At 42.2% G+C, this 19,992-nt stretch overlaps 1 protein-coding gene across 29 annotated transcripts in view; it reads right to left on the bottom strand.

The window, feature by feature from the left end:
* The window catches only part of TASP1 (taspase 1), a 318,225-nt gene that overhangs the window by 83,932 nt on the left and 214,301 nt on the right, over nt 1-19,992 (bottom strand). For all 29 annotated transcript variants that reach the window (XR_015138791.1, XR_015138798.1, XR_015138800.1 and 26 more), the window contains one exon: nt 17,924-18,034. Coding sequence is in view for 13 of the 29 variants with exons in the window: in XM_086331228.1 (XP_086187354.1) it covers nt 17,924-18,034 (111 nt within the window). In the remaining 16 variants the exon portion in view is untranslated. The remainder of the gene's footprint in view (nt 1-17,923; nt 18,035-19,992) is intronic.

Genomic DNA, 19,992 nt, shown 5'->3' with positions numbered 1-19,992 from the left:
GGCACTTCCTTAAAGCTGAATGTCAATGAATAAATACAGAAGAAATGATAAAGTTAGAAAAGCATCACACTTTCAAAAACCAGGAAAATTTGAAAAGGAGTATGCTTTTTACACAGTCTCAATGGAATCTCTCCAGAAAATTCCTATGAAATACAAAGGGGCAAAGGGTAAGTTCACTGTGGAGACATGTGATGGACCCCACTTAATCAAGGGATGGACGCTGATATCACCGAGTCGGGGCAAATCTACACAACGCGTCTCCGGACCAGACACCCTGAGACTCACGCCACTTCTGCAGTGTTCCCGCCAGAAGCACAGATTCAGAATGGCAGGAGGAAACGCCACACAAATCTGATATAGGAACACTAATAAACAACTGACTTGAACTCTTCAAAAGATGTCAAAGTCAAAAAATATAAAGAAAGTTGAGAAACTGTTCCCATTTAAAGGCGACGAATGCATCCCAGGGAATTTCCTGGTGGCCCAGGGGTTAAGATTCTGTGCTTTCACTGCTAAGGGCCCGGGTTCAATCCTGGTCAGGGAACAAAGATCCCACGAGCTGCACAGCATGTCCAAAAGTAAAGAAAGAAGACAAAGACGATATGACAACTAGAGGCAATGTGTCCTTCTGGGATGGAGCCTGGATAGGGGTGGGGGTGTTTGAAGGGACATTTCTGAGATAAGTAATGGACTTTGAAAACGGACTATGGATTAGAGAATAGTGTGGTATCAACATTAAACTCTGTGATTTTGCTAACTATACTATGATTACTTAGAAGAAGCTTGTTCTTAAGAAATATGCACTGAAGTATTAAGAGTAAAGACTCTTCACCTTGCTCTCAAGTCATTCAGAAAAAAAGAGTACACATTTAAATGTGTGTGTAAAGGGAAGAGGGATGGAAGGAAGAATTAAAAATGGAAAAACAAACGGGGGAAATGAAAACAAAGAGCAAATGCGCGTAATCACAGGTGACCCCTGTTCTATTCTCAAAACGTCTGCATAAATTTGAAGTTATATCTAACAGTTACAGAAAGAAAAATCCTGAGATACACATGAAATTCTGTCACCTTCAGGCACTTACTTGCAAAACTCTATGCTGTTTTAAAGGCATTTTTAAAGCTTTGATGCACTTTTACAAAAATTTCACAAGTCCCGGGTAATAAAACTGCCTCGCTCAACACCAAGCCTCCGGGTCCTGAGCCATCCATCTCTCTCTCTGAGCTAATTAGGCCTGAAGACTGTGTGGGCTGAGACACAACTGCGGGCTCCGCTGTCCTGACTCCGAAGGCCTTGCCAGACACGTGGGGAAGGCAGAGGCCTGAGAGGCAGCTCTGTGCGCCTCACATAGCAGCTCACTCTCTCATCGTTAATAGCTCGAAAACGGCCGACCTGTTCTGTAGCGCTCCGCCTACCAGTGCAAGAAAACAGTGTCAGGCAGTGAAGCAAGCTCTCTCCACCAGATGCTTTCTCTTCCTCACACATCTGCTTTGAACTTCAAAAAGCCTGACGTCCAGAGCAAGGTCTGGGATATTCTAAATTGCCTAATAGAGCAAAGGCATTCAAGTCTTACCAAACTTCCCTAGTGTGGTGCCAATGCAATTATATTTAAATACAAAATTCAGGTATTTCCAACACTGTGACCTCTCTTTATTCCCCAAACGTTAAGGTGGTAACTGTTCATGAATTAGCCAAGAAAAAAATGCATGGAAATATAGTCAATTTAATCATGAAAGTAAAGGATAAAAACACTGTGTATTATTTTTTAAGGCACAATTTTGATGATTTCAAACTACATTATTCTCTCTGAAAATATAGCCTGCTTTAAGGAAATGTAACACACACAAAAAATGAGACTCACAAAGCAGGATAAACTGGGTATAATGATTGACCACATTAAATATTTTTCTATTAAACAGTTATCAATAAAGTGTCTAGATATAGAGTTTGCTGCTAAGTCACTTCAGTCGTGTCCAACTCTGTGCGACCCCATAGACGGCAGCCCACCAGGCTCCCCCGTCCCTGGGATTCTCCAGGCAAGAACACTGGAGTGGGTTGCCATTTCCTTCTCCAATGCATGAATGTGAAAAGTGAAAGTGAAGTCGCTCAGTAGTGCCCGACTCTTAGCGACTCCATGGACTGCAGCCCACCAGGCTCCTCCATCCATGGGATTTTCCAGGCAAGAGTACTGGAGTGGGGTGCCATTGCCTTCTCCAGATATAGAGTTTAGGAGTTCTTAAAGTAACTCAATGTCTAGAAATTCAGTCTTCCTTCACTCTTTTCACAAATAAACAAAAAAAGGAGGTGCATTTACTGACACTTTTTTTTTTTGCCCAACCTCGTGGCATATGGGATCTTAGTTACCCGACCAGGGAGGGAATCTGTGCCCCATGCAGTAGGAGCATGGAGTCTTAACCACTGGACTGCCAGTGAAGTCCCTGACACACTCTTTAATAACAACAATTCAAATTAGTTACTAGTTCAGGATAGCTTGATACACTCAGCAGGAATTGTCTACTATTTAAATCATAAAATGCTTTTAAAAAGAAATCTTATTTTAGTGTATATCTCAACTCAATAATTTAATACACTATTAATAGTAATTTAACAAATTATTTCTTGTTGGAGGACTTCAGGGAGGCAGGAGAGGAACTCACAGTGATAATTTTTCATCTGCCAAGCATTGCTTTTCATGGCGGAACTCAGCAAAGCCTGGATGGGGAACTGGGGCTCAGAGAAGGGAGGTAACAGTCTCATAAAATACTGGTGGGAATATGACCATTTGAAAATACATTGCTGTAATCTGTGGTAGTTATGGTCTGCAAGTTTGCCATGAACACTGAATCAGCAAACACTGAGCCATTGCTCCCAAGGGAAATACAAGGTTAAGGTCCTGCAAGCCTCTGTTCACAAAATTTTCAAGAAGTAACCTTATTTGGTATGTATTTTCTGTTTAGAGACACCTTATATAACATATGGTGGTTTAGTCACTAAGTCATGTCTGACTCTTGGGACCCCATGGACTGTAGCCAGCCAGGCTACTCTGTCCATGGGATTCTCCAAGCAAGAATCCTGGAGTGGGTTGCCATGCCCTCCTCCAGGGGATCCTCCGGATCCAGGAATCAAACCCGGCTCTCCTGCACTGCAGGCATGTTCTTTCCCAACTGAGCTACAAGTGAAGCCCCTGTAACATATACTTCTTATACATAATTAACTTGTTTGATGTTTCTTTATAATAATACACTAGCCAAGAAGAACTCAATACTTTCTTGACCCTGGATGACCTGCCCACAAATTTCTTTGGCTTTCAGCTTCACAGTAATGCTGTCCCTCATGCTCTTTTTACCAGTTGTCATCTCCTGACTCCATGAGTTCTGCTACTTTTCCAGCTCAAATTTTCCCCCACCCCGCTCATGCCCACAAATGACTGGGAAAGTGCTGGAGTACTGGTCTTTCAACTACAAGTAAATTTCATCAAGCAAGAAGAGTCACAAATTTTCACAAATCTGAAAATAATGAGGATAGATTCCTTTTATCAAAATGACATACAGTTCGAGCTAGCAATTCTACTTTTAGGTAGAGTGTACAGATATGCCTTTGTATGTATAAAATAACATCTTTACACAGATATTCACTGAAGTAATTTTAATTAGGAAGAAACTGGAAATATTAACAGCACGGCTGCCTTTTGGTGGGAGCATATATGAACAACTACGGTACCCTATTCAGTGGAAAACTATGCAGTAATTAAAAAAGAGAAAGGTCTATGGGGATGATATGGAACCATCCACACTAAGTGTTTTTTCAAACGTTTTGCCAGGAACCACAGTAAAACCAAAGCAAAACAAAAAAGCCCTCTACATTGTCACTGAATACATGGGCTCTTTATATTCTGTGGGCTCCTTATATTCTGTGTGCTACAGTGAAAAGATTCTGCTCTTGACTCACTAAATTAGACCTCATTAATGTGACATGCTACAGTTTGGGGAAAAAACACTAATCTACAAAATATACAGTTTATCTAAAACAAAAGACAAGGTGAAGAAAGATGGAAAAAAAATGATACTGCTCATTTCTGTGAAAGAAAATAAAAGGGCACCATGGATGACTCATGTTTGTAAACACATGGGATCTCTCTGGAAGAACATCAGAGGAACCAGCAACAGTGGTTATCACGAGAGAGGCAACTGGTGATTCAGGAAGCGGAGGGGGGCAACCTACTTTTCACCACACGTCCAGCAGCTGCCACCCTGCCTTCCAGTGTGGAGGGTGCAGGTTCGACCCCTGGTCAGGGAAATGAGATCCCACTTGCCTTGCAGCCAGAAGACCAAAACCTAAGACCGAAGCAGTATTGTAACAAACTCAATTACATCGAAGAAAAGCAAAGATGTAAGTCCTACTCAGTAAAGGAGCTGTATTTCTTACCACTGGTGACACCAAGAAATCTATAACGTATTTCTGGATTTTAGGGACTAAAACGTCTTCTACACTAAAAAATTGCATTTTATGGTAATAGCATTAAAAATTATTCTAATAATAATACAATTAATTGGGCAGATGCTTTATCCAAGTACCAGGAGTTTTCCATGTGTAATTATTACATGTAGGGGACCACAAACTCCAGGAACATGCAGGGTTGATGAGCGGCCTGTAGTGGCACGTCTGAGCCTGAGAATGTGTTGTCTGAAACAGCATTTTTGGTCAAGCTCAAGCTGATTTCCGTTTAAAGAAACCTCTGGCCTCTTGGTAAGGATCATGCTCCTGTGGTTTTATTACGTAGGTAGACTAGGGAAAAGGAGTTCAAAATGGCAGTGGATAAAGGCAAGGAAGGGAAAAGCCCATGAAAATAGAACAAAGGGAGGTCAAAGGAAGGTCCAAGGACCAGAGTGAAGACTTCAGGTAGAACAAACAGCACTCCTAGCTAAGCCCAATTTACATAGGGCAGGCCCAGGTGGAGGAAAAAAACATAAAAGGAGGAGCCAAAGCGTTTTCTCTCCCGCGTGTGTGCGCGCTCTTTCTCTCTCCCTCTCTCTCTCCTGCTATCTCCTAAATAAAATAGAGCTGTAACACTGATTTGCCTAAGAGCTATAACATGGTTTGTCCAAGACCTGAGAGCTGTGATGTGCCGAGGGCTTTAATGTCCGTTGCTCCAAATCTTTGTTGTGACAAGACAAAGAACCGAGGAACATACACTAGCGTGACAGTTTCACACCTCAACTACTGATTTGAAAAAAGCTTTTGTGTTTAAGAAGGCCAAAGCCCAAGGCATGGTGTTGTTCAGTCACTCAGCCACATCTGACTCTTTGCAACTCCATGAACTTCAGCATGCCAGGATTCCCTGTCCTTCAGTATTTCCCAGAGTTTGCTCAAACTCATGTCCATTGAGTCAGTGACGTCATCCAACCATCTCGTCCTCTATCGCCCCCTTCTCCTCCTGCCCCCAATCTTTCCCAGCATCAGGGTCCTATCCAGTGAGTCAGCTCTTCACATCCAAAAACTACTGGAAATGCCTAGGTGATGAAAAGACCTTCATCAGAAAACGCTAAGAACACCTAAAGCCAAGCTACCTTTCTGAATGGGTTTAAGCTATGAAAGATGGACACAGGGATTCAGTAGGATTCTTCTCCACCAAATGACTGTAAACACATTACAGCAAAACAGCACGATGTGAAAAAAGGTCAACACTGCGGATCCTGTTCCAGTGCTGGGGAATGGATGAGGCGCGGACGTTCCGTTCATGTGCTCCTTGAGGAAGACAAGCTAATGGCCTTCTGGGGACAGCTGGAATGGATTTGTACATAATCTCAGAGGCCAGACTGTCTGAAAAGTTGTTCTGAATGTATTAGAACAGATGAATTCACCTGCGGTATAATGTCCAAGAGCAGCTGGCCTAGAGCTTAGGGCCCTCCACTGCCTGAGACAGCCTTCAGCCCCGGTGCAGACCTGCCTTTTAGTGACAGTTAAGTCAGCACCTTCCCTGGTTAATACAAGGAATAGAAACCACCCCTTAAATGATGCTCCCCCTAGGATACCTCTTTCTCTTTCAAAATGATTCACATGGCATCCTGTTTAAGTAAAACAAAGTTTCCTTACCAGGGTTGCGAGCAAGTTTTTTCTATTCAAACAGATTCTTTTCTGACCAGAAAGAAGCCCTCAGCTACTTTTTTTTTTTTTTTAAGTTGTTCTCCAATTGTTGTTAACAACCCCCAGCTGCACTGGCTCCCACACCCATTTAAAACCCCTCTGCCTGGCTGCATATCCCAGACTTTCTTGCAGAGGAAACAGAACTCTAAAATCAGAACCGTCTTGGGCTGGGCAGTTGCCAAGTCAGCTGCCGCTCCTTAGCCTTAGGTCAAATGACTCACCCTAGGACATTTTGCACAGTGTTTAAGTTACTCCTCATTGAATAAAGATAAACTCATTTTTTAAAATGGGAAGGAAGAGGAACTGTAAATAGAATAATCTCATCTTATCTCTATAGATTTCCCCCCAGGTAGTGAGGTTCTTTATAACCCAGTAGGGAGTTCATTCAAGGATGCTTTCCTGTCCTGACACGGAATCCTTAAGATTCATAAAATGCATGTCCCATGATTACCATGAAGTAGCCTTGAGTTGGCTTGCTTCCTTGAAAACCTTTCACCACTCAACTCTCTTGGGAACTATGGGGCTGGAGTTCTATAGAACTCCCTCTACGCCAAGCCAAGAAAATAATTCCTCCCTCTTTTCAAGGCTCACTCCATTTGTTCAAGACTAAAGAAAGATGTTGACTGAAAGAGGAAGAGAAGGATGTGGGTCAAAGAGTAAAACAAGCCCTGAAGGATATTATTCAATTCTCTTTCTGTTTTATCATTTTATTGTATTAGAAACTACCAGAAATAAGGGGCCAAAGGCTGGAACTTGGAAGGTCTCTGCTGAAAAGGAAAGCATTTGGTGAAACAAGATATACTGAAACATGATTTCATTCATTCAACAAATATTTTTTTAGGCTTTATTTCATGCTAAAGGTGATCTCTATTACCCTGTGAGCGGATAAAAACTGACTATAAAAATCTTTCAAAATGTTTTTCTGTGAGTTTTAGGAGAACCAAAGTAATAAGAATTATATAGTCACTAAAATTTTAAGTCTTTGTATTCTTTACTTCAGATGGAAAATTTTGTGGTCAAAAGGAAAGACACTATATGTTTAGATTATAGCTAGAAGCACACTACTCATGATGGAGGAGAAAATGACAGATGAAAATAAGTCTATTTACAATTTTTTTTAAGTAAATTAGAAATATTTAACAGTAGAAAAGTTACGTGATAAAGCAAATGATAGCTATTGATGGTCAACATATCTGGCCTTTAAAAATGAAAACCAGATCTGAAAAATACAAACTGTGGAGCACTACCTCCATAGGTTAACACAACTGAGTTGCTGAAAAGTTTTTAAATATCATGTCTGCTTTATTCACTTTGCATCTAGGAATAAGTTATTTAATTTGCTCCTTTCCATCTGATCCTTAAATAAGAACCAAAATGCCAGTCTATCTCTTATGACTACAGTGAAGATGAAATAATCCCAAAACATTGCAGAGGTGCAAAAGAAATAAGTTTCCAACCATGATACTGGACTTGCTTACAGAACAAAGTTTTAGTTACATTTTTAAGACAAGGTATTAACATCAGATAACCAGCCATAAGTACTTCTTTCCCCACTACCGGTCTAATGACTAATTTGCCTTCTTTTTGAGGGTTGTTTTTATGATCGTGTAAGCCCAGCAGACTGCCTGGTCACAAGTGCTTGTGGTGGCATGTGCCATGAAATGGAAACAAGTGACTCTGCTGGGCCCCAAGAACGAAGGTCCTTTGAAGTACGTGTGTTCATATGTGCTCACCAAAATTTTAATGCCAGTAAAAGCAAAAGGCAGTTGGAATTTTAATTTACAGTAAAATGACCTTTTATCTTTTTAATGTTCCAGGAAGCATCAATCTAACATTTTTTAAGTCATGGCAAGTTTTCGTAACAGTGACAAGAAGAGTACTCAATAAAGAACATGGCCTGTTTTGGAAAGAAGTGGGAGAGAATGCCACGTTTCAGTTCTAATTGGGAGCTGAAGAACAGTTGATTTCAGAGAGCAAAGTCTAAAGTGATAAAGCAACTCATTACCCTTTCAAGTAATCAGGTAAGAAACTTCAGAAATTCTCAGAGGAGAAAACACCTGCTGCACCATTTATATAAAGTTCAGACAGGCCCATGTGGGGGCTTCAAAGATAAGGGTAAATGGGCAGTTTCTCAGGCTGGGCGGTGGGTCCACAGGTGTTCATTTTATTATAATCTTTATAACTTACAAAGTTATTACATTCTTCTTTTAAAAATACATAAAACATTTCACAATAAAGATGAAAAACAAGGGGGGAAAGTAGCTGGTCAAGCAGAAATAATATGTACAAAATTTAATGATCAGCACCATGAACATACTCCGGGACAGCAGAGAACCTGAAGTTATTACTCTCTGGGTGAGGTGAAGGTGATTTGATGGGAAAGGAACAATTATCACACGTGCTCATCAGACAACCAGCCTTACCCTGAACTGTGGGCCTTCCATCTATTTAGGAAGAGGAACTCCAACAGACAGGCTTGGTGGAAAGACTGCTGGCTGAACAGGCAGCCTTTTCACCCCTACTAGCCCCTGTGCCAATGGCACCCCACTCCAGTACTCTTGCCTGGAAAATCCCATGGACAGAGGAGCCTGGTAGGCTGCAGTCCATGGGGACGCGAAGAGTCGGACACGACTGAGAGACTTCACTTTCACTTTTCACTTTCATGCATTGGAGAAGGAAATGGCAACCCACTCCAGTGCTCTCGCCTGGAGAATCCCAGGGACAGTGGAGCCTGATGGGCTGCTGTCTATGGTGTCGCACAGAGTCGGAGACGACTGAGGCGACTTACCAGCAGCCCTTGTGCCTACTATCCTGAATTGCTTAAGGTTTTCCTCAAATATAAGAGGAGTTTGCTTCACGCTGCTCTTCACACTATTGCTTCCTATTAACCACTCTAAGGTAAGACCCCTGAACTCCACAGGATCTGCCAGGTTCCCATCAGCATGGAGAGGGTAGGCTATAAGGGGAAAAATGCGCCCAAACAGTGTGATTGGTTGTTCACGCTATATATTTGCATATATTCTAATTACTTGTACTGACTTAAGCTTAAAATGGAAAATAATTAGTATTTTCCACTGGAAAGCTTGATATGCCTTTGTTTACACAATTATAAACCATATTATACTATACACAGCAGCCTCAATAAAGTACTTCTGTAGAGGCCTGGAAAACACATGGAATTGTACATTAGCAGGTAAAAATATATTGGTTTTTTCCCTCTAAAAGCAGAGAGAAAATTAATTCTTCTCAGCTGTTTCATTCCAGGGACAAGCATTTGCTTTGTGTTAAAGCAGTGATTTGTAGGCTGGGCTTTGCCAGCATCTCCTGATCTGCGGGGTGGGAGGTGGTGGGATGGATGTTGCAAACACATTCACGTCCAAATTGTCCTTTTACAAGGATGTTTGCAAAGGCTGTCTTCTGGGATCCGTTTAAACTGTCTCCAAATATCCTTGTTCCTGGACACTCATCATTATCCAACATTTCCGACCCATCTTGTTTGTTTTTTAAGAGCATGGGAGGATATTTTATGTGACATTTCATTTTTCTGGAAGAGTGGTCAATTTCTTTAAAAATTTCTGCTATAGAATCAGTAAAGAAATTCCATGTGGCACTAAATTTATTCCTCCAATAGTTACTTGGAGCCTACAATGTAGGGTGGGGACAAAGGTGGATTTGACACAGTCCTTGTGACACTGTACAGGAGACAGGGATCAAGATCATCCCCACGGAAAAGAAATGTAAAAAAGTAAAATGGCTGTCTGGGGAGGCCTTACAAATAGCTGTGAAAAGAAGAGAAGCGAAAAGCAAAGGAGAAAAGGAAAGATATAAGCATCTGAATGCAGAATTCCAAAGAATAGCAAGGAGAGATAAGAAAGCCTTCCTCAGTGATCAATGTAAAGAAATAGAGGAAAACAACAGAATGGGAAAGACTAGAGATCTCTTCAAGAAAATTATAGATACTAAGGAAACATTTCATGCAAAGATGGGCTCGATAAAGGACAGAAATGGTATGGACCTAACAGAAGCAGAAGATATTAAGAAGAGGTGGCAAGAATACACAGAAGAACTGTACAAAAAAGATCTTCATGACCCAGATAATCACAATGGTGTAATCACCCACCTAGAGCCAGACATCCTGAAATGTGAAGTTAAGTGGGCCTTAGAAAGCATCACTATGAACAAAGCTAGTGGAGGTGATGGAATTCCAGTTGAGCTATTTCAAATCCTGAAAGATGATGCTGTGAAAGTGCTGCACTCAATATGCCAGCAAATTTGGAAAAGTCAGCAGTGGCCACAGGACTGGAAAAGGTCAGTTTTCGTTCCAATCCCAAAGAAAGGCAATGCCAAAGAATGCGCAAACTACCGCATAATTGCACTCATCTCACACACCAGTAAAGTAATGCTCAAAATTCTCCAAGCCAGGCTTCAGTAATACATGAACCGTGAACTTCCAGATGTTCAAGTTGGTTTTAGAAAAGGCAGTGGAACCAGAGATCAAATTGCCAACATGTGCTGGATCATGGAAAAAGCAAGAGAGTTCCAGAAAAACATCTATTTCTGCTTTACTGACTATTTCAAAGCCTTTGATTGTATAGATCACAATAAACTGTGGAAAATTCTGAAAGACATGGGAATAGCAGACCACCTGACCTGCCTCTTGAGAAACCTATATGCAGGTCAGGAAGCAACAGTTAGAACTCGACTTGGAACAACAGATTGGTTCCAAAAAGGAAAAGGAGAACTGTATATTGGCTGTATATTGTGACCCTGCTTATTTAACGTATATGCAGAGTACATCATGAGAAAGGCTGGGCTGGAAGAAGCACAAGCTGGAATCAAGATTGCCGGGAGAAATATCAATAACCTCAGATATGCAGATGACACCACCCTTATGGCAGAAAGTGAAGAGGAACTAAAAAGCCTCTTGATGAAAGTGAAAGAGGAGAGTGAAAAAGTTGGCTTAAAGCTCAACATTAAGAAAATGAAGATCATGGCATCTGGTCCCATCACTTCATGGCAAATAGATGGGGAAACAGTGGAAATAGTGTCAGACTTTATTTTTTTGGGCTCCAAAGTCACTGCAGATGGTGACTGCAGCCATGAAATTAAAAGACGCTTACTCCTTGGAAGGAAAGTTATGACCAATCTGGATAGCATATTAAGAAGCAGAGACATTACTCTTCCAACCAAGGTCCGTCTAGTCAAGGCTATGGTTTTTCCAGTGATCATGTAAGGATATGAGAGTTGGACTGTGAAGAAAGCTGAGTGCTGAAGAATCGATGCTTTTGAACTGTGATGTTAGAGAAGACTCTTGAGAGTCCCTTGGACTGCAAGGAGATCCAACCAGTCCATTCTGAAGGAGATCAGTCCTAGGTCTTCTTTGGAAGGAATGATGCTAAAGCTGAAATCCCAATACTTTGGCCACCTCATGCGAAGAGTTGACTCATTGGAAAAGACCCTGATGCTGGGAGGGATTGGGGGCAGGAGGAGAAGGGGACGACAGAGGATGAGATGGCTGGATGGCATCACTGACTCGATGGACATGAGTGTGGGTGAACTCCAGGAGTTGGTGATGGACAGGGAGGCCTGGCATGCTGCAATGCATGGGGTCGCAAAGAGTCGGACATGACTGAGCAACTGAACTGAACTGAACTGAACTTGCCCTCAAATGACTCACAGTCTGGTGGTGTGATGCTCATGTTAGGGGAAACACGGACCTAAACTTCCTGTCCTGGCCAGGCAAGATAGTCGCCACAAGCAGGATTTATCTTACTGGTAAGGAACATGAAACTAACAAGCGACCACCAACCGGAAGAATTCAGGAAAAGGTGAGGAGGAGAGAGGAGACCCAGTCCATTTGTCCTGCCAATCTCCCAGAACCCTCCTTGCTGGAATCTATCTTAGCTGAGCGATGCACCTGCCACCAGGAAGAACTGTGAGTCAGAGCGACTGGCCAAAGACAACCTGGAAACTAACTCAATTGTCATAAAACCTGAGACTGCAAGCCACACGGCAAAAGCAGTTCTTCTGGGTTCCCTTACCCTGCTGCTCTCCACCCGGGCGCCCTTTCCCAGTAAAGTCTCTTGCTTTGTCAGCGCATGTCTCCTCAGACGATTCATTTCAGGAGTTAGACAAGAGCCCACTCTTGGGCCCTGGAAGGCGTCTCAGATGCAGTGGATCCTTCTTTAAGCTATTTCCAAGCCCTGTACCCTCCACATGAACCACTGGGGCTCAAAGACCTGTGCTCAATTCCACTCAACTGAATTTAGAAAAAAAGATTAAGAAATGCTGGCCTAGTGGGAACGGCAGGCATTCCAGTACGTGTCTAGAATGTCACAGTGACTGCTACAAAGGTTGGAGATTACACACTGCAAAAAGTATACAGAGAAGGGACAAATCACCTGGGGAGAGGGCTTCCAAAGGATTCCAGGTGGTTCCTCTCTGGGCTGGGTCTTAAAGAAGGAGTTTCCTAGCACAGGTAATAACAGCATGTGAAAATTAATGGCAGAAAGATACGACCCTTGGAAGAAGACAGAGCAATCTGGAGTTCCCAGAACTCAGGTCAGTGGAGACGAGCAGAGGAGAAGGAGTGCAAGTAGGAGGTGACACTGAAAGCTGCTCCAGCACCAGATCAGGCTGGGCTTCCCCTGTCAAGTTACTTTCCATTTCCCATCTATCTTCTAGGGAAAGAGGACGGAGTGGGTATGAGTGTGTATGTGTCCTCACTGAAGAATTAAAAGTAGGAGCATGGGAGTAACAGTAAGAGACACAGGTTTCACTTTATCTTAGGATACATAGAAAGTTATTATATAACACAGAAACTTATTTCAACGTTAAGCTTAAACAAGCAGTACACCAGTCACATATACTTCTGTGGTTCTTTTTTGACCACCACCTCTCTAATGCTGGAGTTGGTGTGGCTCTCTAAGACACAATTCAGTCAAGTTCTCATTTTTGCCCTCTCTGCTTCAGCACAGTCAGCTTCTGTGTTTCTGAGCCATGGTAAGGTTCACTGTGTCATAGAGGGACAGAGGTCTGGAGGCAGGATGGAGGTGGGAGATGGATAGAGGTGGGGAGCCTAGAGGCTGCGGAGGCTTAGGAAACAGTCTGGGAAAGAGGGATTTGGGCATGCAAAGTAAGGGGGCACTGATCACCTTTATCCAAGCAGAGAAGTGGGATCCACTGATGCAACTGGAAGTCCTGAGGCCTGAGCCGCCTAAGGATGCAACAGAACACCTGATTCATCCCTGTAGTTCTTTAGACAAACCAGAGGACCATTTGGCAGGGAGAGCGTTTCAAAGGTTGATTTATTATCTATCACTGCATAAATTACCCCAAAATGTAGTGGTTTAAAACGACAAACATTTTATTATCTAAGTTTCTGCAGACTAGGAGTTCAGGAGTGTCTGTGCTGGGTGGTTCTTTTTCAGCATCTTTCATGAAAAGACCCTGATGCTGGGAAAGATTGAGGGCAAGAGGAGAATAGGGGACAACAGAAGATGTGATGGCTGGATATCATCACTGACACAATGGACATGAGTTTGAGCAAACTCCAGGAGACGGTGAAGGACAGGGAAGACTGGCTTGCTGTGATCCATGGAGTCACAAAGTGTTGGACACGACTGAGCAACGGGACAACAACAACATGAGATTTCAGTCCAGAAACCTGCCCAGATCCTGTCAACTGCAGGCTGCCCTGGGGCCAAGGCTGTTGGCGGGAAGCCCCAGTGTCTTGCTGGCGGTTGGAAGGTGGTCACAGTTTTTTGCTACAGGGACCTTTCCGTGGTGCTGCTTGAGTGTCCTTGTGACATGGTAGCTGGTCTTTCCTGGAGTGAGTAAACAACGCCTTTTTTGACCTTGCCTTGGAAGTCACAGACTGTCATTCTGACATATTCTTATGCACTGGAGAGAGTCACTGGGGAGGGAATTAAACTCCCTCTCTCTCAAACAATTTATGGACAAAGCACACATAACAAAGTCATGAAAGAGGACTTTGAAAGTTACTCTATAGCTGGGATTCTCCAACTGTATTCCTGAATCAGTAACAAAGGCCAAACCTTGAAAGGGCCTGTTCTTGAGCCATCCCACCCTTGAAGCAGCACCTGGGGCTCTTGTAATTGATGTATTTGTCAAGAGGGGTAGCTGGGTAATGGCTTCCTGGAAACTCCATCAAGTGGCAATGGGGTTTGACTGAAACTGCATTTGTGGTATAATGGAAAAGCTATTAATGATTTTCAGAAAAGAGAGTCAACATGGAAAAAGCTGAAGTTTGAGATTATTTTGATTATACTATATTCAAAAAATTATATAAATTAGTATACAAATATACTAAAAAGTATATATATTATACAAAAAATATATTGTATATATACTATACAAAAAAGTATATGTATATTGTATTTAATTATATAAAAAAGTGATACATACAGCAGTTAAGTGTTTTTTTTTTTTTCTTTAAATTTGGGGAATTGTTTTGTTTTGTTTGGATGTATAGGAAAGAAAGACTTCTCAGCCTTCCTGGTTACTTGATATTACCAAACATTAAGGAGCTATGAGTTGGTGAAGTTATATTTTCATGAGAATTTTATACAGTGATAAATGAGAAGTCATGGGCCAAACATGAAGCAAATTACGTTGTGGCCTGATCTGGAGCAATTAACGTGGTAAAGCATTGAAGAACCCACTTGAGCTTGATGTTTGAAACATTCTCCTTTTACAGGCAGGGGCTTATGGCAGATACTTCCTTTCTGATGGGTCTAATCTTCTACTCCTGAGATCTGCAGTGAATAATACTTACATAATCATGAGACTACCAATGCTGGTTATTAATTGTCACTGTTTGGAATCAAACTCTAATCAGAGTGCAGAAAGCAAGATGGCTGTAGAACAGAATGCAATGTTACTATGACAACAATGGTGTGGTTGCTAGAGGTTGAGGTGAGGGTTGGGAATCATGGAGGAAGAGGAAAGAAGCTTACATAGTCCAAGGGGTGAGGGATGGTTGGAAGAGATGATAAAAGCTGATGAGTCAGGAAGTAGTGCATTAAAGTTGCAATAAAATTAAATATACAGCTTCAGATTAGAGTTCTCACAAAAGTCATGAGGAAAGGTGACAGGTAGTGGTACGAGCTCTGCCCTTAATTTTTTCCCCTAAGAGAGTCACACATTACTGATTAATGGAGAAACAGAACAGGAGCACATTCTACAGAATGAAGGTGAATCCCACGAGAACAACCAGGAACTGGTAGCGAAGGTGACCTTCACATCTTCTTTCTATCCTTCTGTACACATTTACTTTCTCACCACATACTCAACACGTGTAAGTTTCTTAAAGCAAAATATGTAAAAACCCACATCACTGGCAGAAGCTGATAGGAGCCTACGTTCACCAGGTTTTAAACTTCACAAACAAATGGCAAGACTTCACTTATTCCATAAAGCAACACTTCACATTTTATTCTTCTCCTTGACATGGAGAGTAGGAACCAGTGTATGAATGACTACTTCAGTGATAAAAACTAACATGAGCCAAAATTCTATGACTTATCTTTAAATATACCTTTAACTCCAATAACGAAAGGACAAGTGAAAAAAAACAAACAAAACTCTTACAATTTCCAGGATTGACTTGAATGGGTGAAAGCCCAGGCTCAGTGAAAAACAGAAACTCCATTCTAGCAGCAGGCTATGAAACAGTTTCAATAACTGTCCCCTACCCTGCCTCCCAGGACTAAAGACTTTTTCTGAGTTTTTATGGAAGGCTCAGGAACATCCTCTGCATATTTTATTTGATTTTTTTAAAGATCGTTTTTTAATATTTACTTTTATTTATGTGTTTATTTGGTTGCGCCAGGTCTTAGCTGTGGCACTTTGGATCTCTGATCTTTGTTTCAGCATGTGGGATCTTTAGGCGCAGCATGTGGGATCTTTAGTTGGGCCATGCCAACTCTTAGTTGCACCATGTGGGATCTAGTTCCCCAACCAGGGCTGGAACCCGGACCCCCTGCATTGTGAGCTCAGAGTCTTAGCCACTGGACCACCAGGGACCACTCAGTCTTAGCCACTGGACCCTCTCTGCATATTTTAAAGACAAACTCCCTGCTACCTAACTGTGGAAGATATTCAAAGGTTTAAACAATGATTAGGATACCAAAGAAGCAAGTAACTATTTGCCTCGGTTTAAATTTTTTTGGCGGGGGGTGCTAGGAACAACCTAGGTACTAAGTATAGTGGGTGGAAACAGGAAGAAAATAAATATAGCAATAAAAATTATGAAGTTGGTGATCAGGTGGCAAAAGAATCATTTTCTATAAAACTGTGGTGTTTCCCCACCCCCCACCTTTGGCAAATGAGAGGAAAGATTTTTATGGAAGTTCTTTAGGCTTCTAAAGAAAAAATAATTTTTATCCTCATAAGAAATGCTAATTTTTCTATTTTATAGACTCATAAAACTTCAAAATAGGAAGGGACTTGTACTACAGCAATTCACAACAATCATACAATACAGATCAGGTGTCAACCATGCTTGATAAAAGTAATTTTATACAAACAGCTGAACTACCACAGCCGTGAGAATGACTTGTAGTGCTTATTAAAAAAATATAAAAAACTTACAGAAGAACGGATGACCACTGAGTAGTATTACCGTACATAATGGACTACTGTATAGCGATGAGAGTGAACTAGCTACTGTCACAACACAGATGAAGTTAACAGGCGTAACATTCACTGAAGACATCAGACACCAAGGAAACATATTCTATGATCCTATTTATACAAAATACAAAACCAAATAGAACTAATCAAGGTGTTAGAAGTTTGAATGGTTATTAACTTTGAATGGGAAGGGTTATATGGGAGCTTCTGGATTAAAGTTCTACTTTTTATCTACATGCTGGTCACATGGGTGGGTTCAGTTTGTAATATTTTCCAAGCAGTTGCAGTTATAATGATTTGTGTACTTTTCTGAATGAACATACAATTCGATTAAAAAGTCAATTAAAGAAAAATAACATATAGGGGCCCCTGCTAGCTTATGTGGCACATTCACGCGGATTTTTTAAATGCCCCTCGCTCTGGATAAATGACTTAGGAAAAGGCACCTCTATGGGTAGAGGCTCCCCCACAAGTCTGTGCCTTGTCAAATGCAGCGTGGGCTGGGTGGGCTCCATCCCTACTGGTGCACTTTGTCAGAGACAAAGCCACACATCTGGGTGGACATCTGCAAATCTGCAAAATATTCATGGGACCCTTCCTCACCACAGCATTATGAGCAGGCAGGGCGGACATCCTTCCAATGTGGAGGCACAGAACAGTGAGACTGATGCGTGAAGGCATCACAGCTAATAAGCCATGAAGCCAGGGTGAACTTCTAGGCCAGTAGGTCTTCACATGATTCTGATTCCTTTTGGGGAGCAGAAGAGGAAGAAGCTTCTCTCTGTGTTACTGTGTTTACTGCTATGGGTCATCTCAAATGCTCTGTCAAATAAGGCAGGGGATAAATACATGGTCCGATATTCTTAATGTTGGGCTTTAGTAAAGGTGTTAGGTTCTCAGTCCATTTGGAAAACATGCTATAATCATATACCCTGAAATGAATATTTACCTTGTAGACGTTAACCTAGGCAGAGAGGTCAGTGGAATAGAGATATGTATACCTACCAATAGAACATCCAGGCCCACCCACAGGTTAAAATGATCAACGTAAGGATATAAATCTGTCTGTGTCTCAGAAAAAAAGGAAAGAGAAAGACACCCACATGATGTGCAAGTTTAACTTACCCAGAAGTGTCTGCTTATTTTGGGAAGAGTTAGGCTCTGCAGAACACCAGCAGGACCGGAGGACAATCACCCCTCCGAGCACGCCGTCTTCGCTGGCCAGGAAAGGTGAGCCTAGGCACAAACGACCGGTGGTCATTTTCAGTTCATTTTACTCTTTTCACTCCCAATTTTCATTTGATTATGGGAACAAATGTGTGGGATGAGTAAGATTTTGAAAGATGCCTATTTTCTGATACTCGCTGTTGTTCATATCTTGTCCAGGCTGGATCACGAAGGCAGGCTTGAGCCCTAACAGACAGAGACAGTGCCAGATGCTGCCAAGGAGACATGAGCAGGGGTGGAGCGTGCATGACCGTATTCAGAATGGAATTGGAAACACTGCCAGATTAAAGGCCCAACACACAAATACAGCAAAAAATGCTCAGCAGCTCCCTTTGATCAGCTCTTCGGGATCACTTACCAGGCTCTCCCTGCTGTCAGGGGCATGCCACCAAAAGCTTCCATTTACAACCTTAAATTCAATTTTCAACAAAAAGCCACAAAGTTTATAACAAACTTTTAAAAATGCTCCTGATGGTTTACACAAATAAGGGTGAAACTGTATTTCTATTATGAGAGTCTGGTGGTTAGAAACGGCCGTGCTTCGGAGATCTCACACACTGAACCATTGTGAGCATTTCAGCAACACTGCGTTTTAAAGCCCCTCCTTTTTCCTCCCCAAGGACATCTTCTTCGAACATCTGGCACAGCAAGTGAGCACGTGGGGAACAAATGCAAAATTAACCCAAGTGCTATCAAAGAAAGTCATAAAAATAAAACCCAGCCAAATTGGATTTGGGGGGAGCTTCTGGTTAAACTTAGTAGATTAAATACATGCATTTATCTCCACTCCTTTCTCAAATCCCAGTAAACTGGGGGAAAGGGAAGGGGAAAGAAAAAAAGAGCCATGGCCCAATAAGGACAGAGAAAGAGACGAGGGAAAAACAGAAAAACAGACCTTTAGAAAAGAGAAAGAAGACAGACAAGGAGTTGCTCACCTAGCGGACCTGGGAAAGCTTCCAAGGGGTGGAGGTGGGGAGGAAGCAGGAAAAAAGGCTGTTTGGAGTTGGCAGACACCTATAAGAAGCCACCCCAGTTTTGTCATAAAATCAAAAAAGGAACAGAAATTGGAGGCTTCAAGTTCTGGAGGCAGGAATACAGGGTGCGCCTGAAATAAAGGTAGTTGGTTGAAAGTGTCCAAAAGGATCTTCTAGACCAGGGTGGGTAAACTATGACCTGTCTAATTTACAGCTTATTTTTGTACTGTCTGTAAGCAAAGAATGTTTATTTTATATTTAAAGGGTTTTTTGATTTGATTGCTTTGCTTTTTTAAGAGACAGAGAAGAAGGAAGAGGAAGAGAAGAATCTGTGGTAGAGACCAAAGTGTTGCCCACAAAGTCTAAACTCTACTCTCTGGCCCTTTACAGAAAATTTGCTGACACTTGATCTCAAGTCCCAGATTCCTATCTATAGAGGAAGTTACCCCTCCCCAGCCCTAGAGGAAGCAGGATATTTACTCTCTAGAGAGACTGAACCAGAGGGACCGGAGGTTCGGGTCACTGGGCTCAGCCCAGGGCAGGAGGGAGGCTCCACTCTGAAGTTAGGGGCTGAAGGGGAGGCCTTATGTGAAACAACCAGCTCCCTTCACCGACAAGCTCCACGGATGCGAGAACGCTGATACCCTCCAAGCAAGAGACTGGATCACTCCTTTTCAGTCTCAAGAGTATTTCCAGTCTCAATTCAAACCAATTCAAGACTAAGAACCTACTTGAGAGAACCTAAAAACATCACTCGTCCTTGCTTTATGGGGATGGCTTAAAGATAACAAGTGTGACTCACATACAAAGGGCTTTCAGCTCAGATTCTTGATACTTAAAGAGCACAGCTCAGCTCAGTTCAGTTCAGTCGCTCAGTCGTGTCTGACTCTTTGAAACCCCGTGGACCGCCGCACACCAGGCCTCCCAGTCCATCACCAACTCCTGGAGCTTTCTCAAACTCCTGTCCATTGAGTCGGTGATGCCATCCAACCA

Source organism: Bos grunniens, chromosome 13 (genome assembly GCF_055505025.1).
Source record: "Bos grunniens cultivar Pamir isolate PY7600 chromosome 13, Bosgru_T2T1.0, whole genome shotgun sequence".
NCBI lineage: Eukaryota > Metazoa > Chordata > Mammalia > Artiodactyla > Bovidae > Bos > Bos grunniens.
This window is presented reverse-complemented; position numbering and strand designations above follow the sequence as displayed.